The sequence below is a fragment of the Piliocolobus tephrosceles genome, chromosome 4 (genome assembly GCF_002776525.5).
Source record: "Piliocolobus tephrosceles isolate RC106 chromosome 4, ASM277652v3, whole genome shotgun sequence".
Taxonomy (NCBI): domain Eukaryota; kingdom Metazoa; phylum Chordata; class Mammalia; order Primates; family Cercopithecidae; genus Piliocolobus; species Piliocolobus tephrosceles.
This window is the reverse complement of record NC_045437.1, coordinates 155,348,514-155,369,212: the sequence shown is the minus strand read 5'-3', so window position 1 is coordinate 155,369,212 and position 20,699 is coordinate 155,348,514. Positions and strand designations below refer to the sequence as shown.

The 20,699-nt window shown below is 54.1% G+C and overlaps 2 protein-coding genes across 11 annotated transcripts in view; one reads left to right on the top strand and one right to left on the bottom strand.

Moving 5' to 3' along the window:
• Positions 1–937: 937 nt before the first annotated feature.
• Positions 938–20,699, top strand: part of JADE2 (jade family PHD finger 2) — a 58,170-nt gene continuing 38,408 nt past the window's right edge. For 4 of the 10 annotated variants that reach the window (XM_026454514.2, XM_026454513.2, XM_026454512.2 and 1 more), the window contains exons 1-3: positions 2,308–2,672; positions 13,003–13,060; positions 15,100–15,194. In XM_026454514.2, the coding sequence (XP_026310299.1) occupies positions 13,003–13,060; positions 15,100–15,194 (153 nt within the window). In that variant the 5' untranslated portion in view covers positions 2,308–2,672. Of the gene's footprint in view, positions 1,082–2,305; positions 2,673–2,751; positions 2,948–4,869; positions 5,093–13,002; positions 13,061–14,586; positions 14,638–15,099; positions 15,195–20,699 lie in introns of those variants that run through there. The other 6 variants (XM_026454515.1, XM_026454510.1, XM_026454509.2 and 3 more) reach the window with 5 other exon arrangements.
• LOC116418781 (translation initiation factor IF-2-like) lies at positions 2,641–11,286 on the bottom strand. Its single transcript, XM_031935508.1, has 6 exons — positions 11,230–11,286; positions 6,349–6,439; positions 5,928–5,992; positions 4,229–4,387; positions 3,902–4,073; positions 2,641–3,689 (listed from the first exon to the last, which is right to left on the bottom strand). The coding sequence occupies exons 1-6, from the start codon at positions 11,284–11,286 to the stop codon at positions 2,878–2,880; spliced, it is 1,356 nt and encodes a 451-aa protein (XP_031791368.1). The 3' UTR covers positions 2,641–2,877.

Sequence of the window (20,699 nt, the reverse complement as noted above, 5' to 3'; positions counted from 1 at the left end):
ATACATACATATATGTATATGTGCACACATGGCCTCAGCAACCCTCCAACCATCCCATTCTACCCAAAAGGAAAAAGAGATCTAGGGAGATGAATTCACTTGCCCACATCACACAACTTCCAAAATGCAAAGCCAGGATTAGAACGTAAGTATTTAACCATTTTGTTACACACTCCAAGCCTACAACACCTGTTTCCAGACTCAGAACTTGGGTAGGGAAAAATCCCACCAATTGACCACTGAGAGCCACAGCCAGGTCTAACTGGGAGGTAATACCCAGACCATCCTCTTGCCAGACAATTATCCTCAGATTTTGTGAATGAAGGCCAAGGAAGAAATGTTGCAGTGACTCTGAGCTCATATTTCTTTCTTGTTGCAAAAACTGCTTATTTCAGCATCCATCATCTCCCTCTTTGTTGGGTAGACAATCCGCCCTGTCAGAGGATTTGTGCTGTTATTATGAGTTTGTTTATTATTAGATTTATTTCTCCTATAAGCAAATGTGTTCACAACATTCCATCGGGGAATCTTCTTAATTGTCACATAAATGTCATCTTATGTAAATTGAATATTTATCTTCCCATGGAAGGGGGTGGAGGGGTAAGGAAGAATAAACAATCTTCAGTCTTGGAGAGGGAAGGCGACTCTGGTGTCCATTCACAACTCACCCACATGCCTTCAAAGCCAAAGGTGAGCTGAAAAATTACTGGATAATCTTTGAGGGGCAGCCGAGCATGAGGGGGAAGAAAAAGTTGGCCACGATGCTTTGGGGATGTTGGGCCAGGCTCCCCACAACCGCCTCCCGAGGCCAGACCACCCCCTCCCCAGTCAGAGGCATTCCGAGGAGGTTGAAGCCTGACCCCCGATTCCTCCCCGACCAGGAGGCCAGTCCTTCTCCTTCCTCGAGAGAAGGTGAGCTCGGCGGGCGCAGCGGGTTGGGTGGGTGTGGCCCGCGGCTCCGGGAACAGACCCAAGGCCCCGCCACCGCCGGCTAGCAGCCCGAGAGCCCGCCCGCCTGGCGAGCGCAGGCTCTTCTTCCAGAAACTGCGAGGATCCGAGCGCACTGTTTGTGCACCACAAGGTCAAGTCGGGAAGTGGAGCCGGAGGAGGAGGGGCGAGGAGACGAAGGGTGGGGAGAGGGGCGCCCCGCTTCCTCGCCATGTGCCAGCCTTTGGAAGTTACCCCTCGGTTTTTAACCCTTTCGGGGTAATGGGAAGGAAGAGCAAGGAGGAAGGGGTCGCCCTGGGGCAAAATCCTACTGGGGCCAGGATGTGCAACCAGCCACCCACCCACCCATCACTGCCTTCTCCACCCCCCGGAAATGCGGGGCAGCGCTAGGCGCCAGGAGGCACTCGGGAGGGGGGAGGGGGCGACGAGCCCAATGGGGACCCTCTCTACGGACCGCCCCTCTTTTCTTGAGGTCGCCTACAATTTCAAGTTCCCCCGCCCGGAATGTTAGTTTTCCATTTGGAGTGGGTGCGGGGAGGAGGGCCGCGCCCCCTCCCCAAGACTCGCGTGCGCCCCTCCACTCCCCTCCTGCCAGCACTTTCTGCTCACTTCTGGCGCTGCAAAACGCCACGCGATTTATTCGATTCGCATTTTAAAACCAGCGATTCAGAAGCAGGGCCTAGGGCGAGGGTCTTCCAGCGCTGGAGGGCCCCGGGGGGCGGGGTGCTCAGTGCAAACCTCGTTCCCTCCGCGAGTGTCGCCTCCAGGCTGTTATTTGCAAAGAAACGTCTTTTTGACGCAGGGAGAAATGGCAAATTTTAAGTACGTCATTAATATGGCGCCAAAAGATTTTTTTAAGTATAAGCTTGCTTTTTTTTTTTTTTTTTTTAAGGTTGCGGGGGGCGCCGCCCGGGTCTGGGGCGCGTAGGGGGCGGGGTGTGAGCAGAAAGTGTGAGTGAAAGAGTGGAGGGGCGGGGTATGTGTGTGAGTGTGTGAAGTGTGAGCAGACCTGATGGGACTTGCACGGGCGCAGCCGCCGCTCGGGCCCGGCCCTGGGGACAGGGCGGGCTGGGGGCGCCCCAGAGTCCATAGGGAGTCCGGGCCCAGGGTGCCGGCAGGCGTGGTGGTGGGGGCGGTGAGGCAGGTCACCCTCCCCCCACGGGGCCCGCAACGCTACCTGGACTCCCCGCCGGAGCCAAACAACTGGGCGGGGAGGTGGGGGGGCGGCGACGGGGGTGTCGGGAACGGAGATCTGAGTGAATAAGAAAAAAGTGGCTACTCCCCCTCCCTCGCTCCTCCTGCCCGCCCCCACCCCACCCCCACCCCAACACATTTTTTTTTTTTCTAAAGAGATCACAAGGAAGTCTTGGTTTAAAAAGAAACAGAAACATACACAGGGGGTTGGTGAATGGTGCCGACCGCGGCCATCGCAGTTGGAGGCTATTTTTTGGGGGGGTGAGTAGCGTCCATGGAGTTACTTTGCGCCCACTCCTAGCGGCACCGGCTCAGGTCCGGCGGGCCGACAATCCCCGGCGGGGGGCGTGGGGCCGGGGACGCCGCGGGCCGGGCCGCCTCCCTCGCCGCGACCCCGGATGGATGCGCGCCCCCCGCCCTCCCGCGCCGGCCCCAGGAGCTCCCGGCTTCGGGAGCATCCTTCCCGCGCCGGTCCCTGCAGCGGCGCGTAGCCGAGGGCAGCGCCAGTCAGGGGGGCACCGCGAAGCAAGGTAAGATCCAGCCCCCGGCGGATGGGCCCTGCGCATCTCCACGACGTTATTTGGTGTTTTTGCAACCGATCTGCCAGCGCTCTTCGCTCCCTCGCTCTCTCTTGCTCGCTCGCTCCCTCTCTCTCCTGCTGGCTGCCTGTTCTAGGAAGCCAGCGCGGAGGGGGGGGGGATGCACAGCACAGGGGAGAGAGATTGCGCATGTTGGTCAGTCGTGTTTTAAAGAGTACAGTGCGGGGAGGCTGAGAGGGGCGCATGCAACAACAACTTTTGGAAGGGTGAGCTTGGCGACCTTCTTTATTAATGACTGCGGCAAAGCGCCCCCGGGCCGGCGAGGGGGCGCGGGCGGGCGGGGGTGCGTCAGGGCTGCAACTTGCCCCGCGGGCTCCGGTCGGGCGTAGGGGCTGCGGCGGGAGATGGGTACGGTGGGGAGGTCGAGCGGCCGGGGCGGGGGCTCTGAGAACCTGGAGCTATCTGCCCTCCTGTCTCCCCGAGTTTCATTTTGTTGATACGCAGCACGTCCGGGCGCCGAACCGGGCTGAGCCGGTGCACATGACCTCGCGCTGGGCTCACGTGCAGCCGGTCCGGTCCCAGACACCTTCCGGGGGCCACCGCCTCCGCCCTGTCGCCCCCTCTCCGGGCCCGGTGCACGCGGGCGCTGCACGCGGGGGCAGCATGCTCGGCTACTGGGGTTGGAGGCTATGCACAAATTAGACAGTTTTTTTTGGAGGGGCGGGGGACACCCTTTGCAGGTGAGTGTGGAGGGTGCGGAGCCTCGGCGCCAGGGGTGAGGACTGGGGTCGGGGGCAGCCTCCACCTCTGGGGCCGCGCGGGAGTCCAGCTGGGGAGAGGCGCTGGGAGAGTGGAAATGTACCGGCGGCTGCCGGAGCGGCGGGTGCGCGCCCGCGGGGCGACGGCAGGGGGCGTGGCCCTTGTTTACCTTCTCCCAACTCTGCCGGTTCGCGTCCCGCTTCAGGGACGGATCCGCAGTCCCCTGCCCTCTGCCTCGGGCCCTGCACCCTGGGTGGTACCAGGAAGATGCCGGTTTGTGGCGGACCCCGTTTGGGACGCACACACCTGACTCTCAAATGAGTGACATTGCAGCCCCCGCCCCCACCAAGCGCTGCTGCAGTCCCTTTGCCGGATCCCCGGCCCCGCCCCGCCCCCGGCAGTGGCATCTTCCCGGCCTCACCTCCTTCCTCCCTCTCCCTCCCTTCTTCCCACCCACTCGCCTGCGCCTGCGGAGCGGCGCCCGCCCGCCTCTTCCCCGCCTGGGTGCAGACTTGTGGCTCCCCATGGTTTCTTCCCGCCCATCCCTGGGTCCTGAGACACCCTCTCCTCTCGGCGAAGGGATGAGGGGTCAACTTGGCGATTCGCAGCTGTTCTGCCGGAGGATGGGGATGCCTGCGAGACAGCCAGGAAGGCTTCACTGTAGCTTCCAGAGGCCCAGCCCTGTCCCCTACTACACACAGCTACCCCCCCCACCCGCCCCAGGGCTCGGCTGCCCTTCCCGGCGTCTCTTAAACCCCTCCCCCGACCTGGGTGTCAAGCCCACCCACCTCCCGGCGCCGCCCCCGGTCCGAAATGCCTCTTGCCCTTCCTTCGCCTGGGCCGGAGCCCCCCGCAGCCTCCTCCGGCTCCTCCTCCCGGCTCCCGCGGTCGGAATCACGCCGGCGCGCCTCCAGCCTGCGGTCCCGCGGACTGCCTCCAGGGGCGGGCTGGAGGCGCGCGCAACTCTCCTCCCAATCCCCTCAGCCGCTGCCGCTGGCCTGGGCATTTCTTTACCAGCTTGGCTGCTGGCCTCTTGCTGGAGGCTGGGGGAGGTGAAGGGTCACTGGATGTCTTTGCCCTATGCCGAAGGCACACTGCGGCCGGCGATTCTGGTCTGCAGATTTCCAAACCTCGCCACTGCGTCTAGCACCCCTGGCTCATCTTCTGCAGGATCCTGAGGCACAAAGTTTTATCCCTGGTCAGAGTTTGTAGGGGGTCATCGAGAGGTGTCATGTTTCCATTCAGAGCGGTTCCAAAGCGGCTAGGAATGGGCTGAGTGGGACCTGCTGCCATGCCTTTGCCTTGAGCTCTGATCCCAGACAGGCTGTCCGGTGAGCATTTATGTCTGCAAACTGAGTCCTGGGTCTGGGAGGTGGTAGAGCCGCCTGGCCCCTCCTCTCGGAGTGGCATTAACTCCCTCCCTTCACTGGTAAAATTCCCAGTAGGACATTTGGCAAAAGGACTGAGCATGGAGCTGCCAACCGGGCCTGGCTTTGTTTCCTGGGTTCCCAGGCTTCTCCCCTACTCTGACTTTCTTTCTCACCTCAGGGCCCCAGATGAACGCACCATCCGTCTTGTCCCATCTTCCTTAGACGGGTTGGGACTCGCAGAGGAGGAAACAAGCAGAGGAGGAAAATAACAACAGAATAACTGTAAGGGGAAGGAATGAGTACTAAAGCTGGCCCAGGCAGGGAGGAGGGCTTTCATGTTTAAGAGATGCTATTTGCTTTTTGGGTCACAGGCTGCAAAAACAGGCTTTGATCCGAAGTGGGCGAATAATTTATTGAGCAAGTTTGCATGGTAGGGGAAAAAAGGGATGTTTGTTTGATCTGGAGCCCACTAGGTTGTCCCAAGTGCTATTGGCTGTTGTTTTGAGTGGAAAAGCATTTGGTTCTGCAGCAAATGCCTCACAGAGGGAAGTCCTCGCCCCAGGCAGCAGGACTTGCAGTGAATGTTGGTTTTGAAACTGTTTGGCCAAGGGTCCCCCCAGCGCTTTTGGAGGTGAAGTGTTTAAGGATATAGAGTTGTTTGGGCTCAGGATGCAGCAAATGTTTCCAGAATGTTTTCTCGTCCAAAATACTTTTCCTTTCCCTAAATTGCCTGGCTAAAGAGCCAGTATCAGTGGTCCAAGAGGTTGTCAGAAATCTCCACTTAGCTTTCATTGACTGGTGAGGTGGGACTGTCAGTCCCCAGGCCCTAGATGCACCACAGAGTATTGAAGTTAGGCCTTGGACACTGACCCCCACATCCTTGAGGGTGAGAGGCAGCGTATTCTGGCTCTAACCTAGTGTTCCTCTTAACGGGAAGGCAGTTGTCCTATGCTCACAACACAGGTAAGAGGCTTCTAGTCCAAATTCTTCATAGCACATGCAGCAGGCTCTTTGGGACCTCACAGTTCTCCCTTTAGGTTCTCTGATGGGGAGGCCAGGTCAGAGTTGGGGAGCGGGATACCCTTGGCTTGCCCTGTCCTCCAGATAGTACCCTTACCATGTGGCTCAAAAGCTTACAATTATAGGTCCGCTCAAAGCTCCTTTCAGACAGCCCATAGGAATCTGGAATACCCACACCCTGGAACTTGTAGGCCTGTGCACTTTAGCCCACTGGGGTGAGGTACACATTCTGGGGTCAGACAGCCTAGGTTTGAATCCTGGCTGTGCAGTTACCAACTGTCATAATGGCTCTATACCTCAGTTCCTTCTGTTACAAGGAGCACTTTCTGCAAATGGGATTAATAACAGTACCTATCTTATGGTGGATGTATAGAATAAGTGATTACCTAAAAAAGACTAAGCCCAAAGCAGGCATGTGATAAGCACGTCATTAGTATTAGTCATCCTTATTATACCTGGGGAGGGCCCCGATGCAGCTTTGACCTTTGATCTCTCACCTTTAGGCTAGGCCAGAAAACCAGCTCCCTTCTTTGCAGAAGGGATCAGAAGGATCCTGCAGGTGCCAATGCGCAGCCGATATGGGAGCGAGTGGACAGAGCTCTGCCCTCTCTGGGGCAAAGAGTAGGGTGAGAAGGTTCTGAAGAACAAAGTAGACAGAGTCTTTTCATTCTCCCACCATCCCATCCCCCTCGGTACGTCCCCAGAACTGGTCTGGAGGGTGGGTGTGGGCAGCATCTTCAAGGGGAGCTGGGTCCCCTCTGGGACACCTGAAGTTGCAGACAGGCAGTGCCGGGTGTTGGAAGAGGGTTCAGGCTCCTCTCGAGTTGGAGAAGCAGGTCCAGGAAGCCGACTGGAGGATCCCAGGCAGCAGCCCTCTACTCTGTGTACAAAATCATTTTTGTAACTGCAATTACTGTCCCTGAGAAGGCATTAAAGTTAATGAGAGATACGAAAGAGTGGGGCTGTGACCCCTGTTTAAAGCGGTTTAAGAGTGCGCAGCTCTTGTTTTCTGAATGTCTGGCCTTCGCAACACAAGGAGGCTCTGAGGACAGGTTTTCCAGCCGAAATATCATTAAATTGTATTAGCATCTTATTACACACACGCCTTAGTGGTCTGCCTCAGACAGGGAGAGTTTTTGTTTCTCTTTGAAAGATTGTGTCTGGAATGGTAAATTGCCTGCTTGAAAGCCCTTTTTTCCCCTTTTTTTAAGGAGGAGGACGAAATCCTGCTGTGTGGTGGCGGGCAGGCCAGGCCTGGTGGCCCCTGGAGAGGAGAGGCTGGAGGCCAGGTTGGGGTGTTTTAACTGCCCAGGGAGTGGCTGTAGTGGCAGGCCTGAAAGGCCCACTGTTCCCAGGGTCAGCTGGAAGGGCGTTAATGGAGGCCCAGGGTGTTTATTTGAGTTTATTTGCAGAGAGGTCTTTAAAGGGGGCTGGCATTGGGCATTGGTGTTTTAAGTCCAGACCTGAGGCCCCCACTAAGACCAATCACTAGTGCTGCCAAGAAAACATCTGCCACCAAATTGCTGCCCTATTACTGAGTTGACATTGATCATTAGCCAGGAGCCCAACCAAATAAAGCCTCCTGGAAAATGTGTGAGGTTAAGACGGGGAAGGCAGGCTGTGAAAACAAGGGCGAAATCTTGGGTGTTTGTTCCTGCAAGCCACAGGCAGGCCAGCTGGACTGTGTGGTCCCAACACTTCTTGGGGGAGGGAGCGAGAACACACTCAGCACTCCCTAGTATGTCTCTGGGGTCCTGGCCGGAGTCTAGATGGAATGCTCCTTACTCTTCATGGAATATACATTCCCAAGGAGAATGACATGCAACAAGTAGCTCAACAAGCACAGCTGGGGTGGGTGTTCCGTGGAAACTGGGTGGTGGTGAATTTCTTCAGATAATCTGATGAGCATAGACTGACATGGGCCACACTGAAGCTTAAACCTGAAGGTTGAAAAGTCAGACATGCATAGACCACATAGAAGAATATTCCAGGCAGAGTGGAGTACAGCATGTGCACAGGTCTCGAAGTATGGAATCTTTGGCTTGTTCAAGGGAATGAAAGGAGCCCAGCATGGCTAGAAGGTGGTGAGGAAGGGGATGGTGGTGAACATGAACTTGTCCAGGTGGCAGGGGCCAGACTGTGTAGGGTCTTATGGTCAGGAGCTTAGGATTTGTCCTTTGACCTATGAAGCCTTTGAAAGATTTTCAGTAGGGGCATGATGTGATCTGATTTATGCCTTTAAAATTTTTTATTTTGGCCGGGCGCGGTGGCTCAAGCCTGTAATCCCAGCACTTTGGGAGGCCGAGACGGGCGGATCACGAGGTCAGGAGATCGAGACCATCCTGGCTAACACGGTGAAACCCCGTCTCTACTAAAAATACAAAAACTAGCTGGGCGAGGTGGCGGGCGCCTGTAGTCTCAGCTACTCGGGAGGCTGAGGCAGGAGAATGGCGTAAACCCAGGAGGCGGAGCTTGTAGTGAGCTGAGATCCAGCCACTGCACTCCAGTCCAGGTGACAGAGCAAGACTCCGCCTCAAAAAAAAAAAAAAAAAATTTTTTTTATTTTGTTCTAATTTTTTTTAGAGATGGGGTCTTGCTGTGTTGCCCGGGCTTGCCTTGAACTCCTGGACCCAAGTGATCCTCCTGCCTCCATCTCCCAAGTAGCTGGAATTATAGGCGCATATCACCATGCCCGGCTTCTGATTTATACCTTTTTTTCTGAGACTGAGTCCCACTCTGTTGTCCAGGCTGGAGGGCAATGGCACAGTCTCAGCTCATTGCAGCCTCTGTCTCCCAGGTTCAAGCAATTCTCTTGCCTCAGCCTCCAGAGTAGCTGAGATTACAGGCTTCGGCCACTACGCCTGGTTAATTTTTGTATTTTTAGTAGAGATGGGGTTTCATCACATTGGCCAGGCTGGTCTTGAACTCCTGACCTCTCAAGTGATCCGCCCGCTTCGGTCTCCCAAAGTGCTGGGAATACAAGGATGAGCCACCGCACCCGGCTTTTTTTTTTCTGTTTTTTTTTTTTGAGACAAGGTGTCACTCTGTCACCCAGGCTGGAGTGCAGTAGCATAATCACAGCTCACTGCAATCTCAACCTCCTGGCTTCCACTTCAGCCCCTTCAGTAGCTGGGACCACAGGCACACACCACCATGCCCAGCTAACTTTTGTATTTTTTGTGGAGTCAGGGATTTGCCGTATTGCACTGACTGATCTTGAACTCCTAGGCTCAAGTGATCCGCCTGCTTTGGCCTCCCTAAGTGCTGGGATTACTGGTGTGAGTCACCACACCCGGACTGATTTACACTTTTTAAACATCACTCTGGCAGCTGTGTGGAGCCTGGACATGGGTGAATTGATAGTGGAAGCTGGGAGATGAACAAGTGGTTCAGGCAAGAGATGAGATTGGTTTGGACCAGTGTGGTGACAGTAGGAAGAAAGTGGGCGTGTTCTGGAGGCAGAGCCTAGTGGACTTGGTGGGGCCGAGGATGCACAGAGAGGCTGTGGGCTTCTGCTTCATTGAGGGGACTCTACGACACCCACACTTTGAAGGGGAGCTTCCTACATGTGTCTCCATGCTGGGGGTTGCATGAGAGGTGCCAATAGACTAGTGCAAATGGCAGGAAAAGGAGATCCTTTCTTTCCTAGAGTCTCCTTTATAGGTAGGATTTCAGGAGCACTTTCTGTCCTCGAAAGCAACTGCCTTGTGACACTGAAATCTCCCACAGCAGACCTTGCTTTGGAGGAGATGGGGGAAGCCAGTGGAGAGGAAAAACCAGAGGCCAAGATCACATCTAAGCACCTCCACCCCCACGTGTGTTTGCAGTCCTGGATTTCAGCTTTGGGAGAGGAGTCCTCCCTGTCCCTCTTGCTGAGTTTGCAAGGAGGGTGATCCACGGGGCAAAAAACTGACACAGTGCGGTCCCAGGCCTCATTAGCCACTGTGACAGTGGGAGCTCGCTGGAGCAAGGAGGCCTTCGGAAGACTTGGTTTAAAGGAAAGAAGCTGCACTCACAAAACAGTGGCTTCCCTCTCAAGCCTAGTTATTATAACAATTAAACCACCACAGAATGTGTCGGTCCGCATGCTGACATTCAGCTGTTGGTCCCTGGGCAGTCAAGGAGTCCTTTCTAGGGCACCTTCCTTACTGTGTAAGGTCCCTGCCTCTTTTTTAGGAGCCCTTCCTCCAGGACTCTCCGACCTGGTCCAAGGCTGCCATGCTGTTACTAACTGGCACCCATATGGATAACTAGCCACTGTGCTGAGGGCTTTATGCTGTTCTTATTTATTCCCACCCGCTGATTCTGGCCCACAGATGTGTTTAGTTTGGCCCTTTCGAAGTGTTGTAAAAATTCTGACTCAGTTGCCAACATTTTAAATTCATGACATTTGTGTAAAAAGCCAGTTCCAGTTTATGTCCTCTGGGAGGTAAGTCTTTCCCAAGGTCCCTGGTCTGTGAGGAGAGGAGCTAGGATTTGAACCCATCACCCCTGAATCCATAACTCCTGCTTTTAATGCTGTGGGAGTTGCTGGCTCGGAAGTGCCTTCTTTGCAGGAAATGAAGAGAAATGGAATTCGCATACAGGCTTACAAGAGAAAATGGGTGGGTGCACTTTTAGCACCTCCCCCCCACTCCACCCACCAATGTCAGGACAAAGCTGGGTTGCCCTGAGCTGGGCTGGGCTGAGCTGAGGAAGACGTAGGCTAGTATCAGGAGTCAGGATTCTGTCAGTCAGCTTTTGTCACACTCTCTTTTTTTTTTTTTTAGAGATAGGGTCTCACTCTGTCACCAAGGCTGGAGTGCAGTGGCACGATCATGGCTCACCTCAGCCTTGACCTCCCTGCCTCAAGCTGTCCTCTCAACTCAGCCTCCTACATAGTTAGGACCTTAGGCATGTGCCACCACAACTGGCTAATATTTAAATTTTTTGTAGAGATGGGTCCCACTACATTGCCCAGGCTGGTTTCGATCTCCTGGGCTCAAGAGATCCTCCAGCCCTGGCCTCCCAAAGTGCTGGGATTACAGGTATCATGCCCTTGACACACAGACACTGGAAGGCAGTGAGGGTGGCAGCTGTGGGTTGCTGGGCTGTCTGTACTCTGCTGCGCAGAGGCAGAGAAGTCAGAAGGTCAAGAGCACGGTCTCCTGAATCAAATACAGTCACTGACATCTTGGGCAGGTCACGTAACCTCTGAGCTTCTGTTTCCTCCTCTGCAAAAGGGAAGCAGCCATGGTATATGCGTGTAACAAAGGGCTGCTCTAAGGACTCATTGAGGTCCCTGTGGACCCCCTCCTGCCACCATGAGTGCTTAGCAGTCTTAGCCATCCTTGTTCCTGCCTTTGTGCTGCTTGTACCACAGTGTCCCTTGGAACCTCAGCCTCTGGAGGGCACTTTACCGGCGGCACCTTTGAAGCTGGGTGGCAAGCAGCCGCCTCAATGAGTCTTCCTGCCATCCTGATCCTGCTGGTGGTGGGCACTGGGGTAGAGAGAAGCTCCCGGCTAAGATCAAGTCCAAGGCAGGAGGGCCATCCTGGTCAGCTGAGAGATCTGGGTGTTCAAACCCACCTTAGAGAGCAGATGCTCCCTAGTCTCTGCAGGGCTGCAGTAAGATGGTGGCATCCCAAGGCTCAGCAGGAATGGACTGGGGTTGGGGGCAGCGGGAGTTAGGTGCAGATGGGCTGGGCAGCGGGGTTTCTCTTTTTTTTTTGTTTTTGTTTTTGTTTTTTTTTGAGACAGAGTCTCGCTCTGTCACCCAGGCTGGAGTGCAGTGGCCGGATCTCAGCTCACTGCAAGCTCCGCCTCCCGGGTTTACGCCATTCTCCTGCCTCAGCCTCCCGAGTAGCTGGGACTACAGGCGCCCGCCACCTCGCCCGGCTAGTTTTTTGTATTTTTAGTAGAGACGGGGTTTCACCGTGTTAGCCAGGATGGTCTCCATCTCCTGACCTCGTGATCCGCCCGTCTCGGCTTCCCAAAGTGCTGGGATTACAGGCTTGAGCCACCGCACCCGGCCAGGGCTTTCTCTACTGACACAGACTCCTCCCTATCCTTTGCTGTGGGGAGTCAGTCAGGGAACAGAGGGGAGCGTGCTCTGAACCCTGAGCCCCCGACGTGTTCCCACATTAGGACTCAGCCACAGGTGAGCTGTAAGACCCAGAGCAGGTTAACGCACCACCTGCTGTGCTCCCCTCTGAGGGCATGAGAGCAGGCTCTGCCACCTGGGACTCATGAGGATTATAGGAAACAGTGGTGGGAAAACACTTTCAGCAGCCAGGAGCTGATGGAGGGTACAAAGGCAGCTCAGCATGCGCCTGGGGATCAGACCTTATGGATTCAGTTCCATCTCAGCCACTTACCAGCAGGACAGGGTCCTGGCCTCACTTGTAAATGGAGCTCACAGCTCACCTGGTTAGAACAGGAGATGGTGTGGATAAGGGAAGACTCTGTGTGAGCTCAGTATGAGGCCTCTGTGAGAGTTGTCCTTAATACTGTGAAGTTAGATGTTACAGTTGAGGTAGAGTTTATTTGTACTTTTATCTGGGAAGGGTGATAGGGAGTAGGAGGGCAGGGTAGCTCAACCCAGGACCAGTCACCCTGGGCCTGATGTGTCTCAGGGACTCATTCTGGAGTGTCCCCCACCTCTCTCCTGCTTCTGTACACTGCTGACCACCACTCACAGGACTAGGCCCTCAGTGTTGTCTGTGCTGGCTTGTCCCTAACTTCCGATAGCACAGTCCTCCTGGAAGAATCAGTCTTGTTTCCTGTCCTCTACCCTCTTAACATCCCTAGAGGACTTGTGGCTCAGGAGGCCTTTGCAGTGGTGGGTCTGAGTGTCCTTGGGTGGCAGCTGGGACTGGGCAGGTCATGGTCACTATTCAGCTTCTGCTTGGTGACACCCCCATGTCCTCTCCCTCTACAACAGCTTTGTTTAGACCCTTGCTTAACCGAGGGCTCTGGGCTCAGGAGGTGGGAGATGCAGCCTTTTAGAATCCCAGGGCCTCTGTGGATGGGTGGGAGAGGGTGATGCTGGCAGAGAAGAAGGCTAGGGCAGGGCTTTATTCTGTTCTTTCTGCAGTGGAATAAGTGGGGAGGTAGGTTATGGGGTGATTTTCTGAGAGGCTGAGGATTTCCCAAGCCATCCGTGAGTATAATGGGCTTACCTTTTGTTGCAGATGGAAGAGAAGAGGCGAAAATACTCCATCAGCAGTGACAACTCTGACACCACTGACAGTAAGGCCTTCCAATTTGGGCTCCTACAGGGAAAGTATTTGAATAGTGATCAGGCCCAGATGGGAGGAGGCTGCCCTATGGTCTTAATTTCACTAAGAGGCATGTTGATGAAAGCATAAATTAAGTCAGGTTTCTCCACTTCTAAAAAAGTCCCTGCACCTTCCATGACCTCCAAGGCCTTGTTCTCCCAGCTGTACTCCCCCTTACCCTCTAGGTCCCAGCTCCATTTGTTTTGCTCTGGTTGGAACAGATTGGCTCCCCTCTGGGCTTCTCTATATATTAAGTCAAGGCCCGTATAGAAAGTCCGTATACAACAGATACAAACCCAGTCACCTTTTATCATACTTACTGGATAAGTATCATTTCCCAATCAGTGGTAAGCTCCTTGGTAAGAGGTCTCTTGTCTTGCTTACCACTATATCCCCAGCTATGATCTGGCACATAGTAGGTGCTCAGTAAATGTTTGCTGAACAAATCAATGAAGATACCCAACCTTCATAGAATCTTGGCAATAGAATCCCAGAGTTAGACTTGTGTGTGGATTGGCGAGTCAATTGGATGTGATGGTTGCGGGGAGGGGTGTGTGGAATGCATTATCAAGCAGCAGAAGAAGTTTAGGGAGCCTCCCCTGAAATTTGGAGAAGAGAAGTTTATGCCAAGTGAAGGCTCTGGTACTAGGTCATAAGGCAGCTCTTCTCAGGTGCCCAGAAAGCCAGGCCTGCCTGTGCCTGTTGGAGTAAGGAGTTCCATCTGCTGTGGGTAGGAGGGTTGTGCTGCCAGGAAGATCTCATCTAGCAATGATTGCCTTGCTGGAGGCCCAGGCTAAGGAAGAGGCTGACCTGCCAAGGAGGCCGGGCATGGAGCTGTGCAAATTTAGACCTGTTTCTTCACACTTATGAGCAAGCGAGATTAGGGGGCTTACCAAGGCCCCTCCTAGCTCCCAGAGTTCCACAGCCCCCCAAAAGCCTAAGCCTAAGGGTAGATCCACTAGGATGACCAAGGAGGTCTCAGCCCTGTCCCTACCTCCAGGTCTCATTTGTTGTCCTTTAGGCTCTGTTTGCTCAGCTTGGCTCTGGCATCCTACCTGGCCAGCCCTTCTTCCCTACAGCAGGAGATCACAGTATCTGGCCTTTTGTGGCTACAACATGCTGCCTGTGGCCTGGCTCAGTAGAACCAAAAACCACATCCTCCATTTCTAACTTTATTGCAGGCAGAGGAACCCTTTGAGAGGGCCAGGTACTTGCAAGGCTCCCCACCAGCCCCCTCCACTGTGCCCACCCATGGCTGCTACTCCTATTCAGCCAAAACCATAGTGTCTCCCTGTATCTTGCTGCTCCTTTGATTCATAGGGGTAGAGGCCACAGCCCTGTCATCCAGCAAGGGCCTTAGACCCTAATAATTATAGCTAATGTTTACCGAGGAATCACTGTGTGCCTGGGACTGTGCTCAGACTTTACAGGCATGATACCACTTATTCCTCACAACAGCCCTTTGAAGGTAGGTGTTCTCTTGTCCTCATTTTACAGAACAAACTAAGGCTCAGCAAGATTGAATCATTTGCCTGGGGTGACAAGCTAGTAAGTGGCTGGGTCAGAACTCCGCTGGTAGCCTGGATCTGCTTCAGAGCATCTCTCTTCCCATTGCCCTGCTCTGCCTCTGAATACCCACTGCATCATCCCAGAGTATTGGGACAGTACCTAACCTGGGGCAGGGTGAAGAGTGGGCATGAAAGGCTTATTCCAGCTCTCTTTGAGCAGAGTCCCAAAGAGGGCCAGGGACTTGTCTGGGGTCACACATTATACTAATACTGAGCCCCAGTAACAGCCTTTGATTTCTCCAGCCCTTCTGGTTGGCGAGTAGAGGAGGCTTCATGTCCCCATTCATCAGTGGGGAGACTGAGGCCCAGAGCAAGGGTAGTCCACTAGGTGCTCACTGAACATTCTAGCCGGGGCTTTGCTTAGAAGCTTCCTATTCTTGAGCATGAGTGGGTGGTGCTCCTGGCCCTCCAGGACCCCTAATAGACTGTTCTCTCTCTGCAGGTCATGTGACATCTACATCCGCATCAAGATGCTCCAAACTGCCCAGCAGCACCAAGTCGGGCTGGCCCCGACAGAACGAAAAGAAGCCCTCCGAGGTGGGTAGTGATGAGCTCCCAGAGATCTGTGGGGAATGAGAGTGAGCTGCCCTGCGGAGACAGGGGCAGGGCATTTCTCGCAGAGGGCATGGGCAGTGCAGAGAGAGGCCAGTGTGGCCGAGTGGAATGAAGGGGAGTAGGGGCCAGTTTCCCTCAGCCTTCCAGGTTGTTGTGAAGGTATTCCAATTGATCTGAGCAAGGGGAGAAGCCTTTCAAGGATCTCAGACAGGGTAATGACACAGCCTGATGTTTTAGTGAAAGTTCCCCCTGGCTGCTGTGAGAGAAGGGAGAGTTGCAGTTGTCCAGCAGGGAAACAGTGGTGGCTTAGAGTTGGGTGGTAGCAGTGGAATGAGAAGCAGTAGGGTTTGTGACATTTTGTAGGCTAAGCCAAGAGTGATAAGGATTTGCTGGCGCATGGATAAGGGATGGGGTCCTCAGAGCCAGTTAATCATAGGTTCCTTGTACCCATTTCACAGGCATCTGCATTTGAAGCCTTCCTTACTTTGACCTGGGATGTTTGTTACAGCAGGTAGAGGTTTATGGCCTCTGGAACTGAGAAGAGCACTGGGGGTGGGTAGACTCCTGGACACCTGGACCCTCCTTCCTGAGGTCCCTGAAAAAAACTCCCACCCTAGGGCCCTATTGCTCCTTCTTTTAGGTCTTCAGTGCTAATACCACGAGGCATTCATTGCACTGACCACAGAAGAAGCCTTTGGCACAGATGGGGCTACAGGAGCCAAGGATGGAGGGTCTTAATCCTGGTTCTTTTTTTTTTTTGGAGACTGAGGCTCGCTGTGTTCCCCAGCCTGGAGTGCAGTGGTGCGATCTCAGCTCACTGCAACCTCAGCCTCCTGGGTTCAAATGCTTCTCCTGCCTCAGCCTCCTGAGTATCTGGGATTACAGGTGCGCACACCACACCCTGCTAATTTTTGTATTTTTAGTAGAGACGGGGTTTCACCATGTTGGCCAGGCTGGTCTTGAGCTCCTGACCTCAGGTGATCTGCCTGCCTCGGCCTCCCAAAGTGTTGGGATTACAGGCATGAGCCACTGCACCCGGCCAATCCTGGCTCTTAAGTAGGACACTGTACTACAGCCAAGAAATAGCCAGGCACTGGGGCTGGATGCTCCTTTTTAACCATTAAAACTAGCCCAGAATTTCTCAGTCCTCTTGTAAATAAGGAAAGTGAGGATGCCAAGGCCTTTAGCCAAAACCTTAAATCCTTGGGGCTCACAGTGCCAAGGGCAGAAAGGCCCAGAGCTTGGTGGCAGGCCCTCGGCATGGGTTGGGGAGGATGTCTTTCCTCCATGCTGGCCCCTCCTCAGTGCTCCCTCACCACAGGTGCAGTCCTGGCTCCACTGTCTTTAGCCAGCCCTTAGAGGGGGGCTTCCGCAGATCCTTGCATCTGAAAAAGGACTCCGCCTTGCCTCTTCCAGGAGCTGCCCTCCCCTAGGACTCTCCCCTGGGGAGGTGGGAGCAGAATTCTTTGAGACCTGATGCCCCATCCCCCAAGCCTGACCTCCATGGCCCCATGGTGGGTAGGGTACAGACTGTGTTTCCTCTGGGAATACCATTACAGGAGGGGGATGCAGTGCTGGGGGTGAGGTGGAGGTGGGGGCGGGACAGTGCTGAATCTCTGACTGCCCTCCTGGGGTAGCCCTGCTTGGTAAGGGGATGGGATGTGCTTAAGTGCAGCCAAGGAAGCAAAAGGCAGGTGGGGCCTTGGGGAGCCCTGCTGGCTCTTGGTTGTTTGAGACCTTCCCCACCCCCGGTCTTTTTTTTTTTCCTTTGTTCTTTTGAGACAGGGTCTCCCTCTGTCACTCAGGATGGAGTGCAGTGGTGCAATCATGGCTCACTGCAGCCTCAAACTTTCAGGCTCAAGTGATCCTCCCATCTCAGCTTCCCGAGTAGCTAGAACTACAGGTGCACACCACCATGCCTAGCTAATTTTTTTGTTTTGTTTTGTCTTTTTTTTTTTCAGTAGAGACAAGGTCTCACTGTGTTGCTCAGGCTGGTCTCAAATTCCTGAGTTCAGGCGATCCTCCCGCCTTGGTCTTCCAAAGTGTCAGGATTACAGGCATGAGCCACTGCGCCTAGCCTCACCCCAGTCTTGAGAACTACAGGGGCTCCCCAGTTGCTATGGTTGAAGTAGTAAAACAGTAGCTACCTTTATGTGCCTTCCTGGTCCTGGAAGGCAAGAATTGTCATTCCCATTTCAGACATGAGGAACCTGCCTTTCGAGAATCCACCTATCTCCTGTTTACCATAGCTGTTCAAGTTGAAGTGGGATGGGAAAGTTTTGGGGAGCTCCTAGCGCTGGCTTATCTCTTTGACTCCACGAGGAGCTTAAGCCAGTCTCTTGCCCCTGCTCTGCTTCCTCCAATCTCCAGTGGGAGGAGGGGCCACCTCCCAGGCGCAAGGCTGCCATCTGCACCCAGGATTGGGCCTGCCTGGGAGGAAACAGGTGTCAGCGGAGGCTGAGAAGAAAGAGCAATTTGCATGGGGCAGAAAATTCCCCTGCCTCTTGGGTTTTCCAGCCCAGAGCCTTTGTACCTTTCCACACCTAAAAATAGTCAAACCCATGGTACAAGTATCGATGCCCAACCCTGCTGGGGACTGGCTCCACATGGCCCTGGGTCCAAGCCCAGGAGCCTCCACAGGCTCTGAGGTCTGCCTAGGAGACACCTCCCCACCTCAAGTCCTGGGCTTTAGAAGGGCCAATGAAGTCCTCCCCGCCCAGAACCCTTGAACTGTTGCCGAGCACAAGGCTTTCCTCCTACAGTAGGCTGGAGAGCAGCCTGAGAGGTTCTCCTGGTCCCCTAAGTGACAAGGTTGAGCCGTTATCTTGGGGCAGAGAGGAAACCATCAAGGAAAGCTTCCAAGTTACTTGGCTCATGAGAGGGCGGAGATGAAAGCGAGGATTTGGCGGCAGAGAATGTTTGCACTAAATCTCCTCACGAGCTGCTCTCTTCTCTTTCTGTGAATGGCTTGGGTGGGGCCTTTATGGTCTGCTGAGCCTGGGCTTTGGATACCCTGGTGAAGGGGGTTCTGGGAACCCCATCTACTCAGTCCCCTAGAGTATGAAGCCTGTGGGGTGGCTGTCAGGCTGGTCATGTGGTTTGCTTAGTGTGGCAGGAGTCCCCAGTGAGAACACTTATGGAGTGATGTGTGTGCTGTGGAAACCCCCTCCTTGGTGACTGCAGAGCCATGGAACCCGTGGTTCACTTGTCTCCTCATCTCTAAATGTGGGCAGTGATGGGGTGGGGGTTTGAGGACCAGGAGTGCTTAGCATAGAACAGCCAGTGGGCACAATGAATCCAACCTATGAAAGGGCTGGGGTTGGGTTTGGGTGAGATAGGCAGGGATGCCCTGTGATGGCCTCTCAGGAGCTGCCCTTTCCCAGTGCACCCTAAGGGCACGAGTCAAGGGGCACTCTACACCAAGTGAGGTGCCTCAGGGCTGAAGAAAGCGCTTGACCAGGAGTCAGGACCCTGGACAGGGCTAAGGCCTGGAGGCCCAGCTTCCCATCTGGCCCTTGCCCAATGGCTGGCCCCTCCCTCAGCCAGAGTGAAAGGGGAGTGAGTGCTGGCCTCCAAGCTGAGAGTTGAAGGCATGGGCCCCAGGATTCTTGGGCGGCTGGGCTAGGATTTTTGGTGGAAGTGCACAAAGCCTGAAGTCTGCCCTGGGATCTCCTTAAAGCAGTAGAAGGAAAAGGTGGAGCTGCCCCTGAGAACTCAGCCTGCTGCCTTCTGTTGCCTATGGCATCCCAGCAGAGCTCTCTATCCTTTGGCCCTGAAGTCCTGAGCCTGGCCTGGGGAGCTAGTATAATAATTTACACAATGAGTTTCTGGACTTGCCTGGTTCACTAAATGGTGTAGCCATTGTTAGTGCTTAACCCTTTGTGGGACACATCTCAGAATCTGATGGAAGTCAGAGAGCAGAGATTATTGTTTTAATACCACCCCACCCCGGGTCTTCTGACTTACATGGTCTGGAATAGCACCTGTACTTTTTTTTTTTTTTTTTGAGACGGAGTTTTGCTCTTGTTGTCCAGGCTAGAGTGCAGTGTTGCGATCTCAGCTTACCGCAACCTCTGCCTCCTGGGTTCAAGCGATTCTCCTGCCTCAGCCTTGCAGAGTAGCTGGGATTACAGGCATGTGCCACCACGTCCAGCTAATTTTTGTATTTTTAATAGAGATGGGGTTTCTCCACGTTGGTCAGGGTGGTCTTGAACTCCCGACTTCAGGTGATCCGCCTGCTTTGGCCTCCCAGAGTGCTGGGATTACAGGCGTGAGCCACCATGCCTAGCCTTTTTTTTTTTTTTGGAGATGGAGTCTCACTTGGTTCCCCAGGCTGGAGTGCAGTGGTGTGATCTCAGCTCACTGCAACCTCCACCTCCCACGTTGAAGAGATTCTCTTGCCTCAGCTTCCCGAGTAGCTGGGACTACAGGCACCTGCCACCACACTGGGCTAATTTTTGTATTTTTAGTAGAGATGGGGTTTTGCCATGTTGGCCAGGCTGGTCTCAAACTCCTGACCTCAAGTGATCTGCCTGCCTCAGGAAGTGCTAGGATTACAGGCATCAGCCACTGCACCTGGCCAGTACGTTTTTTGTTTTTTTGAGATTGAGTCTCACTCTGTCACCCAGGTTGGAGTGCAGTGGTGTGATCTCGGCTCACTGCAACCTCCACCTCCTGGGTTCAAGCAATTTCCCTGCCTCAGCCTCCCAAGTAGCTGGAATTACAGGTGCATGCTACCATGCCTGGCTAATTTTTGTATTTTTGGTAGAGACAGGGTTTCACCCTGTTGGTCAGGCTAGTCTTGAACTCCTGCCCTCGTGATCTGCCCACCTCGGCCTCCCAAAGTGTTGAGATTACAGGCATGAGCCACTGTGCCCCCTAGTACCTGTACTTTTTTAACAAGCCCTCCTGTTGGGATCCAGGGTTAAGAACAACTGCCATAGGGAGGCCGAGGCGGGCAGATCACCCTAGGTCAGGAGTTCAAGACCAGCCTGGCCAACATGGTGAAACCCTGTCTCTACAAAAAAATATAAAAACTTAGCTAGTCATGGTGATGCACACCTGTAATCCCAGCTACTCAGAAGGCTAAGGCAGGAGGATCACTTGAGTCCAGGAGGCGGAGGTTGCAGTGAGCCAAGATTGCACCACTGCACTCCAGCCTGGGCTACAAAGTGAGACTGTGTCTCAAAAACGAAAAAAAAGCAAAATAAACAAAAGACAACTGCCATAGACTTTTCCCTTCCCTTTGCCTAAGACAGGAGTTCCTGGCTTGGTTGTTCCCTGGAAGCTGCTTTGAGTGTTTTTGAGGGGGTAGGGAGTGGAAGCTATGGCTAGCTTGAAGGAGAGGGAGGGAGGCTTTCCAGCCTGGTTCAAAGATCTAAGCAGCGTCAGGGAGTGTGGGTGGGGGCAGCCCGCCACTCCATCAGCTTCACAGAGGGGATGGCGGATTAACACATTTCTTTTTTTTTTTTTTTTTTTTTTTTTTGG